This window comes from Drosophila arizonae, chromosome 4 (assembly GCF_054131065.1).
Source record: "Drosophila arizonae isolate 15081-1271.41 chromosome 4, UAZ_ARI_1.0, whole genome shotgun sequence".
NCBI classification, from domain to species: Eukaryota; Metazoa; Arthropoda; class Insecta; order Diptera; family Drosophilidae; genus Drosophila; species Drosophila arizonae.
This window is the reverse complement of record NC_142924.1, coordinates 3,669,235-3,688,208: the sequence shown is the minus strand read 5'-3', so window position 1 is coordinate 3,688,208 and position 18,974 is coordinate 3,669,235. Positions and strand designations below refer to the sequence as shown.

Genomic DNA, 18,974 nt, shown 5'->3' with positions numbered 1-18,974 from the left:
AAGTAACTGCTCTGACATTGTTTCGCTTTAGCTGCGCTTTATTTGGCTAAGGCTTTGTGTGTGCATCTTATAAATGACTTGAATGCTGTTGCTGCTAGTGATGCTGCTGCGTGTATGTGTGTGCATGTGTGTGTGTGTAAGGCCAAGGTCAAAATTTGTAAAGAGATTGTAAACATTGGATAATTTAATTTTGGTTTGTTGTTGTTTTTTTTTTTTTTTTTTTTTTTTTTGTGGTTTCTTTTGAGCTTGCTCGCTGCCTCATTTGCATTTGATTTGTGTTTGACACGTCTTATGGATTTTTCTTTGACAAGTGCCTGTCAGTGGCTGGAGGCCCTCACGGCGCACGACCCACATTGTAGCCACATTATTATTATTGTTGTTGTTGTTGCTGTTGGTGCTGCTGTTGCTTCTGCTGTTGTTGGTCAGCTCCAGTTGAACCGCTGCACAACGCACATTTGACGTGCCGTTAATTGTTTCACGACTCGATTCAGAGCAGTAGCCGGTTTCCGGCCCGTCGACAAAGATTTTAACAGCATTTGCGTGACAAAAGCCACCCAGAGGCATTATGAATGGTTCACTCCATATGTACTATATACATAAATATATTGATATATATGAATATATGTATATATGCATATATGCGTGTTACTATCTATACATTTGTCAATGATTAGACATCTGTGATCTGCTTGGGCTTTGTAAACATTTTAATTGAATTTTAATAGCCCAACAAAATGTTTTAGTGCACCTTGATATTATGGAAATCTTTGTTGGAAGACAAAACAAAATCAAATCAATTGCAAGCGCTTATGGGCCACCCGCCCTACATCTTTATCCATCAATGTTATTCTCTTCAACAATGGCTTAACTAATAAGCCGTTGTTCACAAGCGCCGGGAATATGCTCATAAATAATTGCCAATTTTTCGGTTGTTGTTATGTTTTTTGTTTTTGTTTTTGTTTGTATTATTTTTTATTGTTATTTATTTTCTGCCGCTAAACGATTTTGTTCGCGCTTCGTTAATAATTCGTAGTTTGCAGCTGCCAATTCTCATTGTTGTTGTTGTTGTTGGGAAGAGCTACTTAGAAATGATATTGATTTATTCGCAATCACTTGAGCGCTCGGAAGGTTAATTGTGGTTAAACGTCTATAAAAAACAATTGATTAGTTTCTGCAATTGTGCAGAATGAGACGCGTGAGCGTTTCTCTTTCTGTTAATGGAGCAGAGGGAGAGCGGAGCATAATTTGCTTGATATATCGGTTAATAACAATTCGATAAGGAAGTGGGCTGCTTTCATAAATCGAAATAAGCTGAGCTGTGAATAGAGTACAAAAATAGCAGGTTAATGGCTATCGAGGCCTTGTCTCCACTTTATAAGATTGGAGAGGTTAGATATGAATTACTTATCATTAATAAAATACTTTTTCATATTACACGGCAAAGGGATTATACTTTTTCGATTTACACATTAATTGAAAGTATCGAGCATTATCGAGAAAGAATTTATTTCAAGGGGATAGAATTTTTGTTTAACAAATTTGACTCATCAGATCTAGAGATCTAAAGCTTAGGCCTTGCACACCTCAGCCTTTATGGCCATATCAACATTAACTTTATCCTATGCTTTGAATCGATTTGAACCTTTAATTAAAAATAAAATATTTTCATTAAATTAGTTTTGTTTGTAAGTTCTCAGACTTTGATGTATATTTTTACAATAAACTTTACACAATAATATTTCCACAAAAGTTCTAAAAATGTTAACATTATCGCAGACTGTTGTTCCAAACCACTCCATAACCAAGCATTGTCTCAACTGCTAAAGACAATGCTAAATCCGATTTCTTAACAAAGCCCAAAAACTGAAACATGATAAGCAATCTGCTGCTCGTTAATTTGTAATTCAATTTTATTTATATTTAGCTTTTAAAGCTTTATCATCAAATTAGCTGAGGCATCTTCTAGCTGACACAATCCTAGGCTCTCCAACTTTGTGTGTGTGTATGTGTGTGTGTGCGTGTGTGTGTGTGTGCTTTAGATAAACGTGTGAGAGTTGCTCATCAAAGGGCCAAGGTCAACAGATTTCGGTAATATCCGTAAGGGCGAAGTATAAAAAATTTACAACAAATTTGTTGAGTCAATATAAATGTAAAATGTATGCTATTTATAATTAGTCTTTAATAAAAAACTAATCTAAATATAAATAAAAATAGAAAGAGAATTATGAATAGAAATATGCAGATAAATATCTATGTGGATGAAAATTAATGTAAATTATGTGAAAATTAATATTATTCATAAAAATAATTTGTTTTTGGGTATAAATACTAGAATCAAAAATATATTTAAATAATTTTATAGGGCTGTAGTATAGGAATTTATTTGTTTTGTAGTTTTTGTTGTAGATAGACTTTTGTAATCAAAATTTTAAATGAAAATAAATAAAGCAAAGGCCTTTAGCATTTCAACCCCGTATGATCATACTTTTTTTATATAATGTCAAATACAATTCTGTATGAAAATGCAGATCAATAATTTATCTACTGTATGGGCTCTGTCACATCATATATTAATTAATAATGTTAATAGAAGCTGATATATCTGAGCATTTCCGCTTAACATATTGATTAACTGCTCTGCACCTGTAGTATTTTACTCGAGTAGCTTTTCATTCATTCATAATCATTTACTATGTTCGAAAAAAGTTCAGTTTCGAAGCAGCTCAGAAAGCAACCTTAGCTGAAACATCAACATGAACGAAAGCTTAGCGCTATCCAAATTTCGATGCATACGTTTAGGCTTGAGCTAAGCCGGACTTGGCTCAGCTCAATCCGAAACAGACGAAATATGCTCAATCATGATTGAGCTAACGATTTTCATGCGTGGCTGGCTTTGCAGCATATTTTTTTGTTTGTTGCCTGCTGCTGTCCGCTCATATGAACGGACTATTTCATATAAGTTATAAGCCAGGCCCGTCTACACAAATCATCGTACGCAATGTTTGTTTGTGTGTTAAAAAAATGTAAAGTGCGTTGCTGATTGCCGACTGTTGGCTGTTGGCTGTTGGCTGTTGGGTGCTTGGCTGTTGGCTTCTGTTGTTGTTTCTTTTTTTTTTTTTTGCCACTTGTGGTGTTTGCTTGGCCAGCCCGAATTGTGGAAATCCACGGAATTCTGTGCCAAGGGCAATTTCGCCTTTGATTGATTTACAAGAGGCGTTGCCCTGCGAAAAATCTGATTTCGTTTATTGTTCGCAGCGGGCCCACGTTGCGTATACGTAATTAGAGAACATGACGAAACGGTTCTGCAACGCTATCTGGCGTATCGATTAAGTCATAATTATAATTTGTCAGCTAACAAATGAAGTTGATTAGCTACATGACTCAAAACTAAGAAGCGAGATTAATATGCGCGAAGATTAAAAACATTCTGCCGCTGGCCCAAGATCGATGGATCACATAGATGATACATCGGCAGCCCGAAGAAATACAGATGTTATTTTTTTTTCCAATAAGCCAATTTTTGTTTACTGCATTGTATTAAAGTTATTCATTTACTGTTCAAATTATTTACATTTGCGTGTTAAGCGCTGGCTGACTACGCCGGCTTATGAATAACTTGTTTGGGAAATTACACCCGGATGGACAGCGTCATAGTGGGGCTTTGTCTGTAGCTGTGCTCCGGCTTGGGATACCTGGTGTCGTTACATGGAATTTGATAAGGTCATTTGATGAACTAATGAACTTGTTCTGCGCCGAGCACAGACAATGAATCTCCAAACTAATCAGCACAATGCGTGCCGAATCTTTTGACATGCCGCAAAAATCTCAATCGTTGTAATCATAAATCAAGCTAAAACGCCAGCTACGAGCTGCCTGTCTGCCACAAGCTGCAGCTGCAGCCACAAAGAGACGTCAAGCTAACAGGTAGGAATACCAGAAGCGAGCATACACGACGGGTAAATACCTAGCGCTGTGACAACAACGTTTGGGACTAGATCATATCATAAAAGATTACGTATACGTGCCGTACTTCAAGTCGTAATTGAAAGCTACTAAAAAAATTCGTTATTCAATTTTCGAAAATCAACATTTATCGACTGTATTAAGTTCTGATTAAAAAGTATGTAGTTAATTTTGCAGATATCAGATATATGAGTTTATTCCATATGGTGAATTCTTTCTGCCAATTCTCAGCTCAACTCTCTACCCAGCCAACCGCACTTAAGTCGATCAGACTCCATTCTTAGCCATTCCTCACAGGGTGTCAGCAAAATACATAAATCACACCCGAGAGAGACACTCGTTAAGACGTTAATCAAAAGCAATCCAGTGGGTCGCGGCGAAGGGCGCGTGTCTTCGTCAGCTCCAGCATCCCAGCTCTGTGTCCAGCTGCAGCCACAGCCGTATCGAAGGCCAAATGCCACTAATGCTTATGTAATTATGTATGTGCGTGTGTTGGAGTGTGTGACAAAGCCCTGTGGCAGCTAGAGCATTGCACAACCAGTTGCAGTTGCAGTTGCAGTTGCAGTTTTTTTTTTTTCTTCTTCTTTTTTTGGGCGCCAAAATGCGAAGCTTAATGAACAAAGCAGCAACAATTTATTGACTAAGCGCCTGACATATGAACAGATTGACTAAGTGACTGAATGACTGATGGACTGATGGACTGATTGGCTGATTGACTGATAGACTGATTGATTGATGAACTGCCTGACAGCCGGTGGGAATTGAGTCGTCGTCATTGCCGTCGCCGCCGTCGCCGCCGTCAGCAGCATCATTGAGAGTGACACAAGTGATTCGCTCGACTCGCTTCTATTGATTTTGTCGCCTTGAATGCGTGCCCAAGTATGGCGCTAACAGCTTGCACCACTGCACCACTGCGCCAGAGCACCACTCTAGTGCTATTTGTGGATCTGTGTATTTATGGATTTACAAAGCAATTTTGATAAACATTTAACTGTTTGGGTTTCCGCCTATGCATTGCCATTTTTGTGGCAACTATTGCACCGCTGATTGAGTTGACCCGACCCGCTGCACCACAACAACAACTGCCGGCCGGCGGCTGTTAATGCACTTGAACTGTTGATATTTTCAGCTAACATCTCGCCATCCAACTCGAACGCGTCAGCAGCTGTCAAAAAAGAAAAACAACAAAAAATCAAAACGGAGGCCAACCACTGGATGAACCACCAACAAAATGTGTTTCTCGTAATTGGTTTTGGTGTTTAGATTTTACTTTATTTGGAAGCGACGCTTTACAAAGGTTTCTTTACAATGTGTACCCTAAAAAGTCGGGCGGGTGGGTGTGTGGGGGAGGGGGCTGTAGCAATTGGGTCCAGAATGCTTTACGCTAAGAATACTAAGAGTGTATAAGTGTGTGTGAGTGTGTGTGTGCTTTTGCGGTTGGCAGCATTTAGAAGGTAAACGGCTTGGCAGGCTTGTTGTAATTGTAGCCATCGGGTCCCAGCGAGCCAGCGTCTGTGGGTGGTGCGGGTGGTGCCGGTGGGCGTGGCTGATAAGTGGGCGGCGCTGGTGGGCTAGATGGGGGCGGACCGTATTCCTGGGTGGGTGCTGGCGGTGCTGGCGGTGCTGGTGGGCGTGGCTGATAAGTGGGCGGTGCGGGAGGACTAGGAGGAGGACCATAGCCAGGAGTAGGTGCTGGAGGAGCTGGTGGAGCTGGAGGGCGTGGCTGATAAGTGGGTCCGGGAGGTGGCACATAGCTGGGTGTAGGTGCTGGTGGTGCAGGTGGTGCGGGTGGACGTGGCTGATAGGTGGGTGGTGCCGGTGGACGTGGCTGATAGGTGGGCGGTGCTGGTGGGGCAGATGTCGGTGGTCGTGGCTGATAGGTGGGTGGTGCTGGCGGACCAGATGGGGGCAAGTACTCAGCGCCAGGTTGTTGCGGGCGTGGGGGCTGGGGGCTTGGTGGTTGGGGACTCGGTGGCTGAGGTGGCGGACCATAATCTGGGCGTGGCTGAGGTGCTGGGGGGCGCTGAGGAGTGGGACGTGGCTTAGGCGGCTGCGGCTGATCAGGCGGCAGGTATTCCGGGCCAGCAGGAGGTGGTGGTGGAGGCTGAGTCTGAGGAGGGCCATAAGACGGACCCGGAGCCGTAGGCTGGGGCTGTGGCTGTGGCTGCGGACGCGGTGGTTGTGTTTGCGGTGGTCCATACGAGGGACCAGGAGCCGTGGGCACCGGCCGTGGTGGTGGGCGTGGTGGTTGGGTTTGTGGTGGGCCATAGGAAGGACCTGGTGCAGTTGGCACAGGCTGCGGTGGAGGACGTGGTGGCTGCGTTTGGGGTGGTCCATAAGATGGACCAGGAGCAGTGGGCACGGGCTGCGGTGGTGGGCGTGGCGGCTCCGTCTGCGGCGGTCCATAGGAAGGGCTGGGCGCTGTTGGCACAGGCTGCGGTGGTGGGCGCGGCGGCTGCGTCTGCGGCGGGCCATACGATGGTTCCGGTGCCGAGGGAGCCGGTCCGGGAATCAAGCCCGAATCCTCAATGCCATTGCCCGTGGGCGGCGGCGGAAACGGCTGCGACGGCTGCTTGTAATGATATCCATCCTCTCGCAAATCCGTGTCCAGATGCGAGACATCCGCTGAGACGCCGGCCGCAGCTAGCGCCGCCACCAGGGCCAATAGAAGGCGCTGCGAGAGGAACAACAAGACGACAAATGAAAACCCTGATCAAGCCGCGAGCACAGCCTCTGTCCACTCACCATGCTGGCTGAGAGATTGGTCGCGGCTGCGCACAGTCAAGCGAAGACTGGAAACGAAACACCAAATGTGAGGCGAGCGAGCGAGCGAGCGAACGAACGAACGATCGATTGACTTGGAAACTGGACACTGGGTGCAGAGCGAAGCTGGCGACGTCTTCGTTGCAAAATCTGAAAATCGAATGATGCCCAAATGTTCTCCCTTGGCGAATTTATACCACAGCAGCCCCTACGCCAGCTGAGCGGCTCAGTGGATGGAGGCCCGCAAATGCTTTTCACTCGGCTAACGAGTTTCGACTCGACGAGACGAGACGAGACGAAGCGATGCTTGGCTCAGGCGGCGTCATCGTCGTGATGCTGCAACCTTTGTTAGTTATAGTAGTTGCTTTTGTTGTTGTTGTGCTTGTTGTCGTTGTAGTTATTACTATGCCTGGTAATCATCGACGATTGTAAGTCAATAACAACGCGTACCAGTTAGTTTTTATTGAAGTGCTTAGGGTTTTTATGGCGCTCGGCCCTGGTTAGACGGTGTTAAACAGGAACCACACAACCATCCAGCTGCTCATCATCAGCACAGATATAAATATATATGTATATATAAATATCAATATTATATAAACAAATCAGCGTGGGTGCGAAATACCTTAGCATTTGCATATTTTTAGATACTCGCGAATCATAGCCAAAGTTGGCTAAGCAACCAAATCGTGCCTTCAATAAAACGGCAAATGCTTAGTGACATATCTCAGTCTGATTATGGGTGTGTGTGTGTGTGTGTGTGTGAATTTACTGTTATTTATTGTATTAGCCACAATTGTTTAGCTCATTCGAATTGACAGCCGCCCAGCTGGTGCATAAATACTCTGCCAATATCAATTAATTAATAAGCCAATTAGCTAGGCGGGTTACGCGGCGTATGCGCAATGTGCTGAACGCTAAGCGCTGAGCGCTGAGCCAGTTTTTCGCTTAGCTCGAGTCGATTTAGTTTGTGTTTGAATACCCAATTGACAAGTGCATGCATACAAATGGGTATATTGCTTATGGGTTGAAGTATGTAACGAGAGAGAGAGAGAGAGAGAGAGAGAGAGAGAGAGATGGAAAGAAGAGGAAGAGCGATAAAGAGAGTGGCGCATGCAACTCTATATAATACGAGGGTAATTTGATAAGTTGTTGACGGAGTATTCTTCACTCTCTTTTACACGATATATGATATCATGTTTTTTTTTTTTTCTATTTAAGATGATAAGGTATAAGTTATTTGTATATCAAAACGATATATATCGAACAGGATTATAAAAGTTTCTCCAAAATTTTAGTTCTGATAAGATCAAGATATATCTGTTAATAGTATTCAGCTTCTCACTTATAGTTTTTTCGTTTCAGTACCTTAAATATTTATAAGAAATATAATAAAACAAAAACAAAATATAAATAAAATTAAAAACATCGAAAAATAATGTTTCGAAGAGAATAAATATATTGTTAAATAAATTTGCTGTCGTGTCTATCATGTGTATAGGGTATTCACAAGTCAGTCTCGCGCCAGCTTGCATGTGTGTTTGTTTATTGTTTTTGTTTTTTTATTAATTAACTTTGCATTTTTATTGGTTTTCATGTTATTTGGCTTGGCTGTGGAGTACTGTCTACAGGTTTCAGTGTTCAGTGTGCTGCTTACTGTGTGTTTACTGTGGCTTTTCATGTTTCATTTTTTCTTTGCTGTTTGTTTTCTGTTTTCATTTTACAATTGAAATCTTTTGGGTTTATATTTTATTTTATGGCAATTCATAGTTTGTATTTTTGGCTGTTTGCTGTGCGTGAAGCATTTACAAATTGTGTTTAAATTGTAATCTTAAATACGTTTGCTTAACTGTCTAACATAACAAGTTGAAAATACTCTCGCTGTTCTCATTGTTCATTGCGACTTAAACTAAACCAATTCTATTATTCATTAGTTGTACATTTTAATAAATAAAACATTTGCACAATTCCGCTAGTCGATTTTGTTTTTCTTTTCTTTTTCTTTTTGTATTTTATTTAGTTGCGATTTATTAACTTTGTTTTGATTTGTGTGTTTTTTTTTTTTTAGTGAATTCTATGCCTAAATGTCGAAGCTTTAATGAGATAATTGTTTTTATTAACGTTTATAGTTGGTAAAATTTGCATTTGCCAATTCGTGTTTTTGTTTTCTCTTTTCTTTACTTTTCTATTAAATATTAAAATCTAAAAATCCGCTTAAATCGTTTTCCTTTTCTTTTTGTTTTATTATTTTTTTTTTTTTTTTTTAATTTTATTTTTATTTTTTATTGTTGCGTTTGCAATGTTTAACCTTTTAGTTGTGTGCCCAGTTGAGTGGAGCGTTGTGTGGCTTTTATTTTTATTTATTTTCCACGATAGATCTCAATAATGCGATCCTGATCGACATACTCGAAGATATGTGGCGCATCCATCAGAATGCCAATGGTGCCCGCCGTGGTCACTATGAAGAAAATATACAGCTGCAAGCGATCGATCACCATGGCCACGTACTTCCAATCCTCGCGAGTCTGTGGAGAGAGTTGAATGTCGAAAATTGAAAGAGTTAACGGTGTTGAAACAGTTGAGAAAGTTTAAGGAGTTGAATCTATTGAAAGAGGTGCAGGTATTAAAAGAGTTGAGGAAACAGTAAAAATATTAAAGAAATGAAAAGCCTGGAAAATTTGAGCAAGTTGAATCAGTTGAAAGTATTAAAGGAATTGCAGGAGTTGAAATTGAAACCCTTGAACAAATTGAAAGATTTGAAGCAGTTGAAGGTGTTAAAAGAATCGAAGAGATTGATCCAGGAGAGAGAGCTATATTAAATAAGTAAGAAAACAGAAGAACAGTTGAAGGAATTGAAGCACACCCCACTGTAATTGAAAGTGTTTAAGTACTTGAAACAGTTTATGGAGTTAAAGTTGTAAAAATGTAAATAGCGGAAGTCGATAAACACAAAGATAAATAACAAATTTTAAGCATATAAAATCATTCAAGCAACATCCACACCCCACTCACCTGTATGTAGAGATCTTCGTTGCGCAGATGCTCGGCAATAAATTCGACCGCCTCCGTTGCCTTGCTGGCCTCGGGCGAGAGCAGTATGGAGTCGGAGGACTCGCTCTCGCGGCGACAGCCATCGCCCAGGCCGAGCTCGGCGCCGCTGTTCACCTTGCGGTTGATCTTGCAATTGGGATGATGCAGATCGGACAGCTCCATCACTTCCATTTTGGACTGCTTGCCGCCAATAGCGCTGATATGCTTGGGCAACTCGGCGGGCGAGCCGTAAGAGGGATGCGGATGGGCGGGCATGCTCATGCCGGGCATTTCCATCATCCAGCGTAGACGGGTCTTGCGCGGACGCTTCATTAGCAGAAAGGCGGGCAGATAGTGCAGGAACACCGAACGTATCCACATGGGCATGCGATGAGTGCGTGGTCCACGGAAGTTCCAATTGATAATGATGACCGTGACCAGAATGGACACCGTGTTCATGATGAAGGTGAACAGCAAGTACTTGGCGATCAGCGGCAGCACCAGCGACGTGGGTGGCAGGATCTTTGACACAAGCAACAGGAACACAACCAGTGACAGCAAAATGCTAATGCCCAGCGTGACCTGCGATCGAAATACACATATATAAGCAGATAAGCCAAGTCGCATCGAATCAGTTCCACTTTACCTTCTCTCCCGCCTCAGCAGGCAAATAGAAGACGAGCACGCAAAGGAATGAGATCAGCACCGTGGGAAGAATCAAATTGACCGTGTAGAACAGAGTTTTGCGTCTGATGATAATGTAGAAAGTGATGTCCGTCTCGGTTGGATGATTGCTGTCGCCCTCGTAGACATTCAGGTAGGCGGGCACTTCGATAATATCCCAGGTGCCAGACTTCCAATAATCCGACAGATCCACAAAGTTCTTATTGTTGTACAGGGCCAGCGAGACCTGATCGCCATTGAACGTCCACGAGCCGAACTTCATGATGCACGTCTGCTGGTCGAACGGGAAGTAGGTAACATCGATGGTGCAGGAGCTCTGGTAAATGGCGGGCGGCACCCACAGCACCTCGCCCGTGGGATAGATCAAGACGTTGGACTTGTAGCGCACCTCGTAGTTGCCATCGGCGCTGGATGTGGGGAGAGTGAGAGATGGATTAGTGGATGGTATTGAAACAGACTGAACTCTTAAGTACAGTATACATTCAAAATACATTGTACAGTAGATTATATATATATATATTTATATATAGAGAGAGAGAGAGAGAGATAGAGATGTTGGACAGTTTTTGGCAGAGTTGAGTTAGTAGAGTTAAAGCCATTTACTCACTTATTGAAGAGCACAATATCCGGCTTCCAAACCTTATCCGGGGGCAGTCGCAACACCCCGATTCCGCCGTAGTCAGCCTCATCCCATTGCAGCTGATAGTCGTACCAAACCAAACGTAACCAAACGTTTGATTTCATAATTTGATTTTTCTCATTCTTGGTTTCAATTCAAATTCATTTCGATTTTCGAATAAGTTGATTTTTGATTGAGATTTTTTTTTTTGTGATGATGGTGGTTGGTTGGTTGTGGTGATGGTTTGGTGGTGGTGGTGGTGGTTGTATCAGAGAATCGATCGTTCAATACGCATTACGTTGCGTATACGTAACATATATATTTTTGTATATGCATAGATATATATATGCAGGTATATATGCATACATTTGTGATTCGAGCGAATCAATGCGAATATATATTTGTTTGGTCAGAGAGAGAGACGCATTTCAGACAGAGAGAGAGCGGGTGGGAAGGTTAAGACATTATTTGCATTTGTTCTTGTTGTTGTTGTTGTTTGGTATATATAAAGTTTTGTTAGTTGTTAATTGTTAAGAATGCAATCAATTGTTTAGTTTACATTTGTTGTTAGTTTAAGTTTTTTTTAGTAGTTAGTAATCGTAATTATGCTAGGCATGAAGTTTCACTACAAACATACAAATACAAAGTCAAGGCAACACACGTGTAATTTTTAAGTATTTACAAAGCATAAAACCAAAACTCAACGAAATTTGGCTGGCGGGCTAGCCACGCCCACTGATTCGACATACTCGATATATACCATAGATATGTACATACATCGCTATATATCTATGGCATGTGCATGCGTGTAATGGGGGCGGGGGGCGTGGCTGGGGCGCACTGTGCGTTTTTTGGCAGCAACAAAACTCAAGAATTAGTATTATTATTATTATTTATGGAACAGTTTTTACACGCTACTAATAAGTTAGTATTTTTGTATTTTGGTATTTTTTCTATTACTTGTGGTATTTAGTAATTTTAGCTTTTTTTTGGTTTTTTTGTTTTAATTTTTGATTGTTGTGGAACACTTACGACATTGATTAGCTGTACGAACGCCAAACCAAATCTTACTCCAACTTTTTGTGTCATATTTTGTACGGGTCGTATGAGTTTATTGTAGCCTCGAAAGAGGTCACGCACCAGGCGCTCTTCGTCTTCGGATGCACTGACTAAAAAAACACAAAACAGAAGAATACACACACAACCAAAAAGAGTCAAATAAAACAGGAAGAAGAAGAGGAAACACAAGAAAACAAAAATGGGAATCAAAATTATAAACATAAAGAAATGAGGTAAGAAGAAGACACAGAATAGGAAAGAACACATAACAAACATATATGAGCACAATTTTTCTTTCTTTAATGTTTGTTTTAGTTGTTGTAGTTTGTTGTTTATGTTTCAAATGAGAGACAGAGAAACAGATAGATAGATAGAGATAGAGAGAGAGAGAGAGAGAGAGAGAGATGACGAGCCGAAGCTCGTCTTTTGTTTTTTGACTAGTTTATAGAGTTAGAGACTTAACGCCGATTCTTTTAAAAGCTTTCAACTAGGGAAAATTAAAGATGACATTGTTGTTGTTGTTGTTGTTGTAGTTGTATATGGTGTTGTTGTGCTTGGTTGTCTGTTTGGAGCCTACGTTGCGTATACGCCGCTTGTGACGCCATTGCACTCAGCAGCTGTGCGCGCTCGAAATGAATTGCCAGAAGCAACTTCCAGCCCGCACAGTGTTCTCTGTAATGCAAGGACCTCTTTCGATCATTTACAGTCCTAGAGCTAGTTACAATAACGGTGCGAAACGAGTGTGCTCGACTAGGGGGCTGTCCTGCCACTGAGCTACATATATGTATATAAAGGAACAACTCTAAAATGCTTAACTAGATGACAATCGCTGACAGCTAAGTTTATCCGACAGCTAAAGAGACGAGAGAGAGAGAGAGAGCGAGAGAGATTGAGAGAGCGAAGCAGAGAGAGAGTTTCTGTTCGCTCTCTCTCTGCTGACAGCTGAGCAGAGCTGCAGAGCACATGAGCAGAAAACTGGGATGCGAATGCTGCATGGCAATGTCTCTGCTATATAAAGGTGTGTGTGTGCGTGTATGTGTGTGTGTGCGCGAGTGTGTGACCGGGTTATGCTTGTGTGTTATATAGAGCACAAACAGCAGCTGCCTCTATCTTCTATATGTATGTATGTATATACATATGTTGTACGTTTGTCTATAGGGTATTCGCAGAGTTTCAAGTTGCAGTTAAGCTATTTATTTTGATGGGCAGGAGCGGAGCGAGGGAAGTTTATGAATGTGGGCACTTATGTTTGTATGTATGTATAAATGTTTATAGGTGTGTGTTTGTGTGCGATTGTGTGTGTTGGCTCTAAGTACACACCGCATTTTGGGGCTTCAGCTTTACACTAGCTATGTCTAAACACTTACGGACTACAGATAGATTGATTCCTAGATATATTCGCTAGATTGGACTGCTCAGAACAGAAGGAGTATGAATTAAGATTCGGCAGTTGATACAGAAATCTGTTTGTTTTCATTTGGTTTTCTCGGTTTTTGTTCATTTTTTTCAGTTTCAATTTCGATTTGGTTTTCATAGATATTTTCGGTTGCTTTTCATGTGTATCCATCTGCTATGCTTGGCAGTACAAAATTCATAATTTGATTCGATTTGATGGTGGAAGGGAAAAAGTTGTTAATTACAAAAGCAGAGATGGGCTTAAAAGTTTGGCTAAGATTAGGTGGATTGGTATGAAAATAGTTGCTGATTAGAGTATTTAAAAATTAGGGTATAGGAATTAAAGAGTATATAGATAGAGTATGCTAAAGCATTAAGTATATATATGATATATTGTTATAGAGTAGCTATATAGCTAAGAAGTTCTAAGCTGCATTTGATATATATTTGATAGTTTATAAGAGCGGGTGCTAGGAGAAAGACAGAGAGAGAGAGAGAGAGAGAGAGTCTATGGCTACTAATGATTAGGAGTATATCGCTTATATGGAATATAAAATTTGGAAGAGTTGCATTTAATGATCGGCGCAGTCGTAATTTTTTTTGTTAATGATTTTCTTTTGGCAGCGCTGCAGCAGCGACGCTTTGGCAAATTCCTCAAGTCTCAGTTGGTTATACTTATTTAAACTCAGTCGATGTTGTAGTTGTCTAACTATATTTTTGAATATATATATTTATATATATATATTTATGTATTTACTACAGGCACAGGCACAGGCAGATGCTGGGGCTGAGGCTGAGGCTGAGGCTGAGGTTGGTTGCTGTGGCTAAGGCTGTGGCTGAGGCAGAGGCCGTGGCTGGCTGCTGGCTGTCGGTCGGTTGCTGCTTGTTTTGTTGGCTAATTAGAAGACTTGCGGAATTTGTCAAGGCGTCGCTGCTTGCGCGTTTTTTATTAAATTTAAGAAAAAAATCAAATCATTGCTGTAAAATTTTTGCTAGTTTCTGGGCTTTCAACTGGCTTACAAAAAAAAAGGATATTTATATATATAGTTTAAAAATTGTTATAAATATAAAGAGTTCACTTGCTTCTCGTTATATAACCCGCCCACAATTAAGGCAAGTACCACAACCCCGCACACGTACCTCGTGCAATCAATAGCAGAGACATGATGCTGCATAGCAGCCAAGTCCTGCCAAATAAATCCATTGTCCTTGCTTCTGGGAGTTGTCTTCCTATTTAATATGCAGGCCTGGCATAGTTAAATGTATATCTATAGGAATTTTTCCACACTGGCAGCTGGCAAAGAATTACTTCATAGCACTCAGATTTCAATTCAATTGTAAAATTTCACTTTACCTTAGTTTTGCTAAGGTGTTTTCTTATTTTTCCACAATTTTTCGCCAAGTTTTCTGCGGCCTGGCCGAATTTTCCAACTTGAACTGCGGCAGTTTGGGTGCGGATTAAGCTGAAACTCGTTTTCTGGACTCTGGATAAAAATCAATGCGATGGGAGCAGCATCTCAATGGATGCGCGCAGCAGCTGAGCAGGCGCATGCGCCTTGCCGCTGCCGCTCTTCATCTCCGCGAGAGCGGATAAAAGAGACGGCTGGCAGGGTGGCTCTTGCAGTTTGTAAACAAAAGACACACGCTTCTGTTCTCTAAGGGTTGGCCTTGTGCGGCATCAGCTCACAGCTGTTGCGGGCTTTGTTTACCAGCCGAAATGAGAACTGCCAACACCTCTACAAGACACTTGGACAGTGCGTGGGAAAAGTAATGCTCCAATGAGCGCACTTCCTCAATCTAAATAATTTGATGTTTAATTATGACACCAGCCAGTCGAAAAGGTCAAGAGGGCGTTAACGTTGTTTACGATTTGCTACGCGCTAATCATTAAAGCCAGAAGCTAGCATTAATATACTGCGCACAGTTCCTCATGGCGCCGAAATGATATGCAAAATCATAAACTTGTCCCAAGCTTTCGTTACGCACCGTAACTACAAAAATAGCTAAGACAATAACAGCAGTTACACAGTACAGCTTAGCTAGTTATGAAAATTATTAATAAATTATTAGATTTAAGAATAAGACAAATTAATATTTATTTATTTACTTCTTATTTCCTTTTCTGCGAAAAAATATGAAAATACTCATTAATTATATTTAAAATCTGAAGGAATAAATTAAATGAAGATTTTTAATTAATGTATATGTATATAAATATTTGATAATATATATATATATATATATATATATATCAATAAAATTATTAAAAATAAGACATACAAATTTAAATTTATTAATTTATCAATCTAGAATTAAAAAAAAAAAAAACAAAAAAAAAACCTAAATTACCAATACAAAAAAATTAATAAATGAATAAAAATTAATTAAAAATTGTATGTAAATTAATTTCATATATTTTGCATTATATAAACTAAAATAAATCAAAATCGAAAGCAATTCAATCAATAAATTTTATCATGTCGCGTAGTGGTCCACAACAAACAGGCTCTACTGTACAGGTAATATAAGTTAATGGCTGCAATCGCTTTTGCGCTCGCTTGACTAGCTTTTAATTGCAAGAACCCCTTCCGCATGCAGGCAGTGATAGATGCCAGTACAATTTGTTGGAGAACAATCGCTTAAAAATGTATTTAAGAAATAAAAATATACATATGATACGCCTGGAGAAAAAAATGTATATGTATAAAAAAGAAGAGGGAAAAAAATAACTTAATGCATGCCATCTAAAGCCGCGTGTTAGACGTTTGGTAATGAAAGCATATTTTTGCATTGTTGATGCCTTCATATGAGCGCATGACAGCGCAATACAATGCAAACGAAAGACTCAGGCCACGAACGTGCCGCATAACAAAAAGCAACAACAACAACGACAACAACAAAGACACAAACATGAACAAACGAAGACAACTTGGACTCTGCCAGAGGTAGCATCAGCATCAGCACCAGCATCAGCAAAAAGAGAAACAAACGCTAAGGTCGCCAAGCGCGCATAAAAACTCAATCTTTAGCTTTTGTTGTAGTTGGCGCAATTTGGCTGCCTATTTGGTGTCACCACACATCATCAGCATCATCACCATCCGCAGCAGCAGCAGCAGCAGCAGCAGCAGCAGCAGCAGCAGCAGCAGCAGTTGCAGTTGCAGTTGCAGTTGCCGTCTGTAGTTGAGTCTGACTCTGATAAAAATCACGTTTGCAACGCCAACGCAAATTACATGATATTAATATTTTTCGTATAGCTATTCCATCAAAATTTTCTACTTAATTATTGACTGCATTCGATTGAAACACTTTTCGGGATGCCAGCTGCTTTCAAGGTTGAGACGTGCCGCAGATGGCCTACAAAAGTACACAGATCTGCTTACCTAACAATCTGGGCGTAGCTTTACTGTTATGCATACCTAAGCAAACAATTTAGGTTTAACTTTTTATTTTTATTTTGTTTTTTAAATATTTTTGGAGCATATTTAGCACAAATGATATGCAAAGAGCTCATCATAAACTTTAGTTTGTTGACGCTTCATGACAAAAAAAAAAAAAAAACAAAAAAGGCAAGCGAATTCCAAAGCTTGAATGAGATATACAGTAACTAAATACCTGATTCCTCAGAATGAAAAATAAAAATAAAATTATAAAATTCACAAATTCAATTTTAATTAATCTTTTTATCATATATGAAGTTGTTAAAGTTAAATAAATATTATTTCAAGAAATTTGAAATGCCTCGAACCATTTGTTAGTTTTTTTCTACGTTTTTTTGGAGCATCTTTTCGATTGACAGCAATTTGTTTTAATGGATTGCCTAATTATTTGGTAAAGCATCCGCTTGGCTCATTCGATTTGAAAAAAAAAGCAATTAATCATAAGCATAAGACAAATATAAATATAGACACAAATGTATGTTTATAATGTCTAAATTGTGCATGCCTCATTCTATGCAAATTGTGTGTGTGCGAATATAATAATTAATAACTTGCGAAGCGTTAATGGAAACGTAATGTGATACCATAAACATTTAGACTGCCTTTTGTGCTGTATTCGGTGTCTGTTTGCTTCTCATAGCTAAATAAATTAATTAGCCAGGCACACTTGCAGACAAAACACTTGTATGAGTTCGTGTTAATTTTTACACCAAAGATTCTTGCGCATAAACCAAGACTCTAGCCTACAGCAACTGCATATTAATACAAAAGAAAAATATAGAAACTGAAAACAAAACAAAACAAACGAAAACAAAAAAACAACGAAAAGCAGTCCAAAATGAGCAACTCACCGAAAATTGCACAATTAGCAAAAGTCTACCGTCAGTTGATGCTGCTGCTGCTACTTCTGCCGCTGCTGCTGCTGCTGCTGCTGCTATTGCAGTTGGGCAATATTAAAAGTCCTCAACCATATTAACACTTTGGGCAATGTTTTGCGGCGCGCCGCAGCGCTCAAAATTTGTGTCAAACCCAACAGCAGCAACAACAATGATCGAAAATCATGCAGCAAAGCGCACGACCAACAATAACTGCAACAACAACAGCAACTGCAGCAGCAACAGTCACACAAAAAATAACCCACAACGAAATGGTTAAAATACAGCTTGGCACATAAATCGAACACGATTTGACACACGCTCAAAAACTTGTGCATTTCTGTTACGGGGCAGCTCATTTTAAGGGGGGCATGCCAATGAGGAAGTGCAGCAGGTGACACAAGCTAGCTGCCTTATTGCTTCCTCATGGGTGGCACATGCCACAGCATTAATAGGTTTTCAAGTGAACGCCATCTTGCAACTGCCACGCAGTAGAGCAGCGAATAATTGAACTGCCTGAAAGTAGGCAATACTTTTTATTAAGCTTGGGCAGCGCTTAAAATAAATATATAAAAAAAAAAAAAAAAAAAAAAAAAAAAAAAAAAAAACAAAAAAAATGTATAAAGACTTGACTAATAAAAAAATTAAAATATAAATGAACATAGCTTTTCATTCATGATTTGCTAATTATTCGTATTTGGCGCACTGCAAATTTTTTTTTTTTTTTTTGTTTGTATATATATTTTAAGCGCTGAATCTGTACAATGCAAGTTTAGTACCTTAACAACACAATTAGATTATTTATATAGAACCTAACCTTCTGATGTATTCAGGAGGACTTACAAATATATATTTACAAGTATCCCTAAACGACTTATCTAATATTTTTGGCAAAACCCAAGCGTTTTAATCGCCTTAGTGGTCTCGCAGGAAGCAATCTTCTCGCTAGTCTGCTCCGGTGTCTAGCCAAATAAATAAATTTAACGAACTGCCTGAAAGTAGGCAACGATTTTTTACTTTGTTTATGGCCCAAGCAAAAACTGAATAATCTGCACATAAAGGAATCATTTTTAGCAACACAAATGCAGCAACTCAGAAATTTTATTTTACTGGCTTAAAATATGTAGGAATTGACACAAAAATAAATAATTA

The 18,974-nt window shown here is 40.0% G+C and overlaps 2 protein-coding genes across 4 annotated transcripts; both read right to left on the bottom strand.

Moving 5' to 3' along the window:
* Positions 1 to 5,213: 5,213 nt before the first annotated feature.
* On the bottom strand, positions 5,214 to 8,019 carry LOC108614100 (uncharacterized). The gene is made up of 2 exons (XM_018008027.2): positions 6,709 to 8,019; positions 5,214 to 6,637 (listed from the first exon to the last, which is right to left on the bottom strand). Exons 1-2 carry the CDS (start codon positions 6,709 to 6,711, stop codon positions 5,411 to 5,413), a joined length of 1,230 nt encoding a protein of 409 aa, XP_017863516.1. The 5' UTR covers positions 6,712 to 8,019; the 3' UTR covers positions 5,214 to 5,410.
* A 932-nt stretch (positions 8,020 to 8,951) lies between these two features.
* nAChRbeta1 (nicotinic acetylcholine receptor beta1) lies at positions 8,952 to 15,025 on the bottom strand. 3 transcript variants are annotated; one of them, XM_018008025.2, is made up of 7 exons: positions 14,865 to 15,025; positions 14,651 to 14,804; positions 12,089 to 12,225; positions 11,045 to 11,199; positions 10,400 to 10,844; positions 9,736 to 10,335; positions 8,952 to 9,248 (listed from the first exon to the last, which is right to left on the bottom strand). In XM_018008025.2, exons 2-7 carry the CDS (start codon positions 14,712 to 14,714, stop codon positions 9,084 to 9,086), a joined length of 1,566 nt encoding a protein of 521 aa, XP_017863514.1. In that variant the 5' UTR covers positions 14,715 to 14,804; positions 14,865 to 15,025; the 3' UTR covers positions 8,952 to 9,083. The 3 variants fall into 3 exon arrangements, with proteins under 3 accessions (XP_017863514.1, XP_089324968.1, XP_089324967.1); XM_089468842.1 differs by lacking the exon at positions 14,865 to 15,025 and having other exon boundaries at positions 12,089 to 14,441; positions 14,651 to 14,800; XM_089468841.1 differs by lacking the exon at positions 14,865 to 15,025 and having other exon boundaries at positions 12,089 to 14,800.
* Positions 15,026 to 18,974: the final 3,949 nt, after the last annotated feature.

Excerpts from the sequence above, each read along its gene's own strand:
- nAChRbeta1 (XM_089468841.1), bottom strand. The coding sequence starts at position 12,391 with ATGTTTGTTATGTGTTCTTTCCTATTCTGTGTCTTCTTCTTACCTCAT. Across the intron at positions 11,200-12,088 it reads TCGTACAGCTAATCAATGTC|AATGAGAAAAATCAAATTAT; the intron begins GTAAGTGTTCCA and ends ATTGAAACCAAG. Across the intron at positions 9,249-9,735 it reads ACGAAGATCTCTACATACAG|ACTCGCGAGGATTGGAAGTA; the intron begins GTGAGTGGGGTG and ends CTCTCTCCACAG.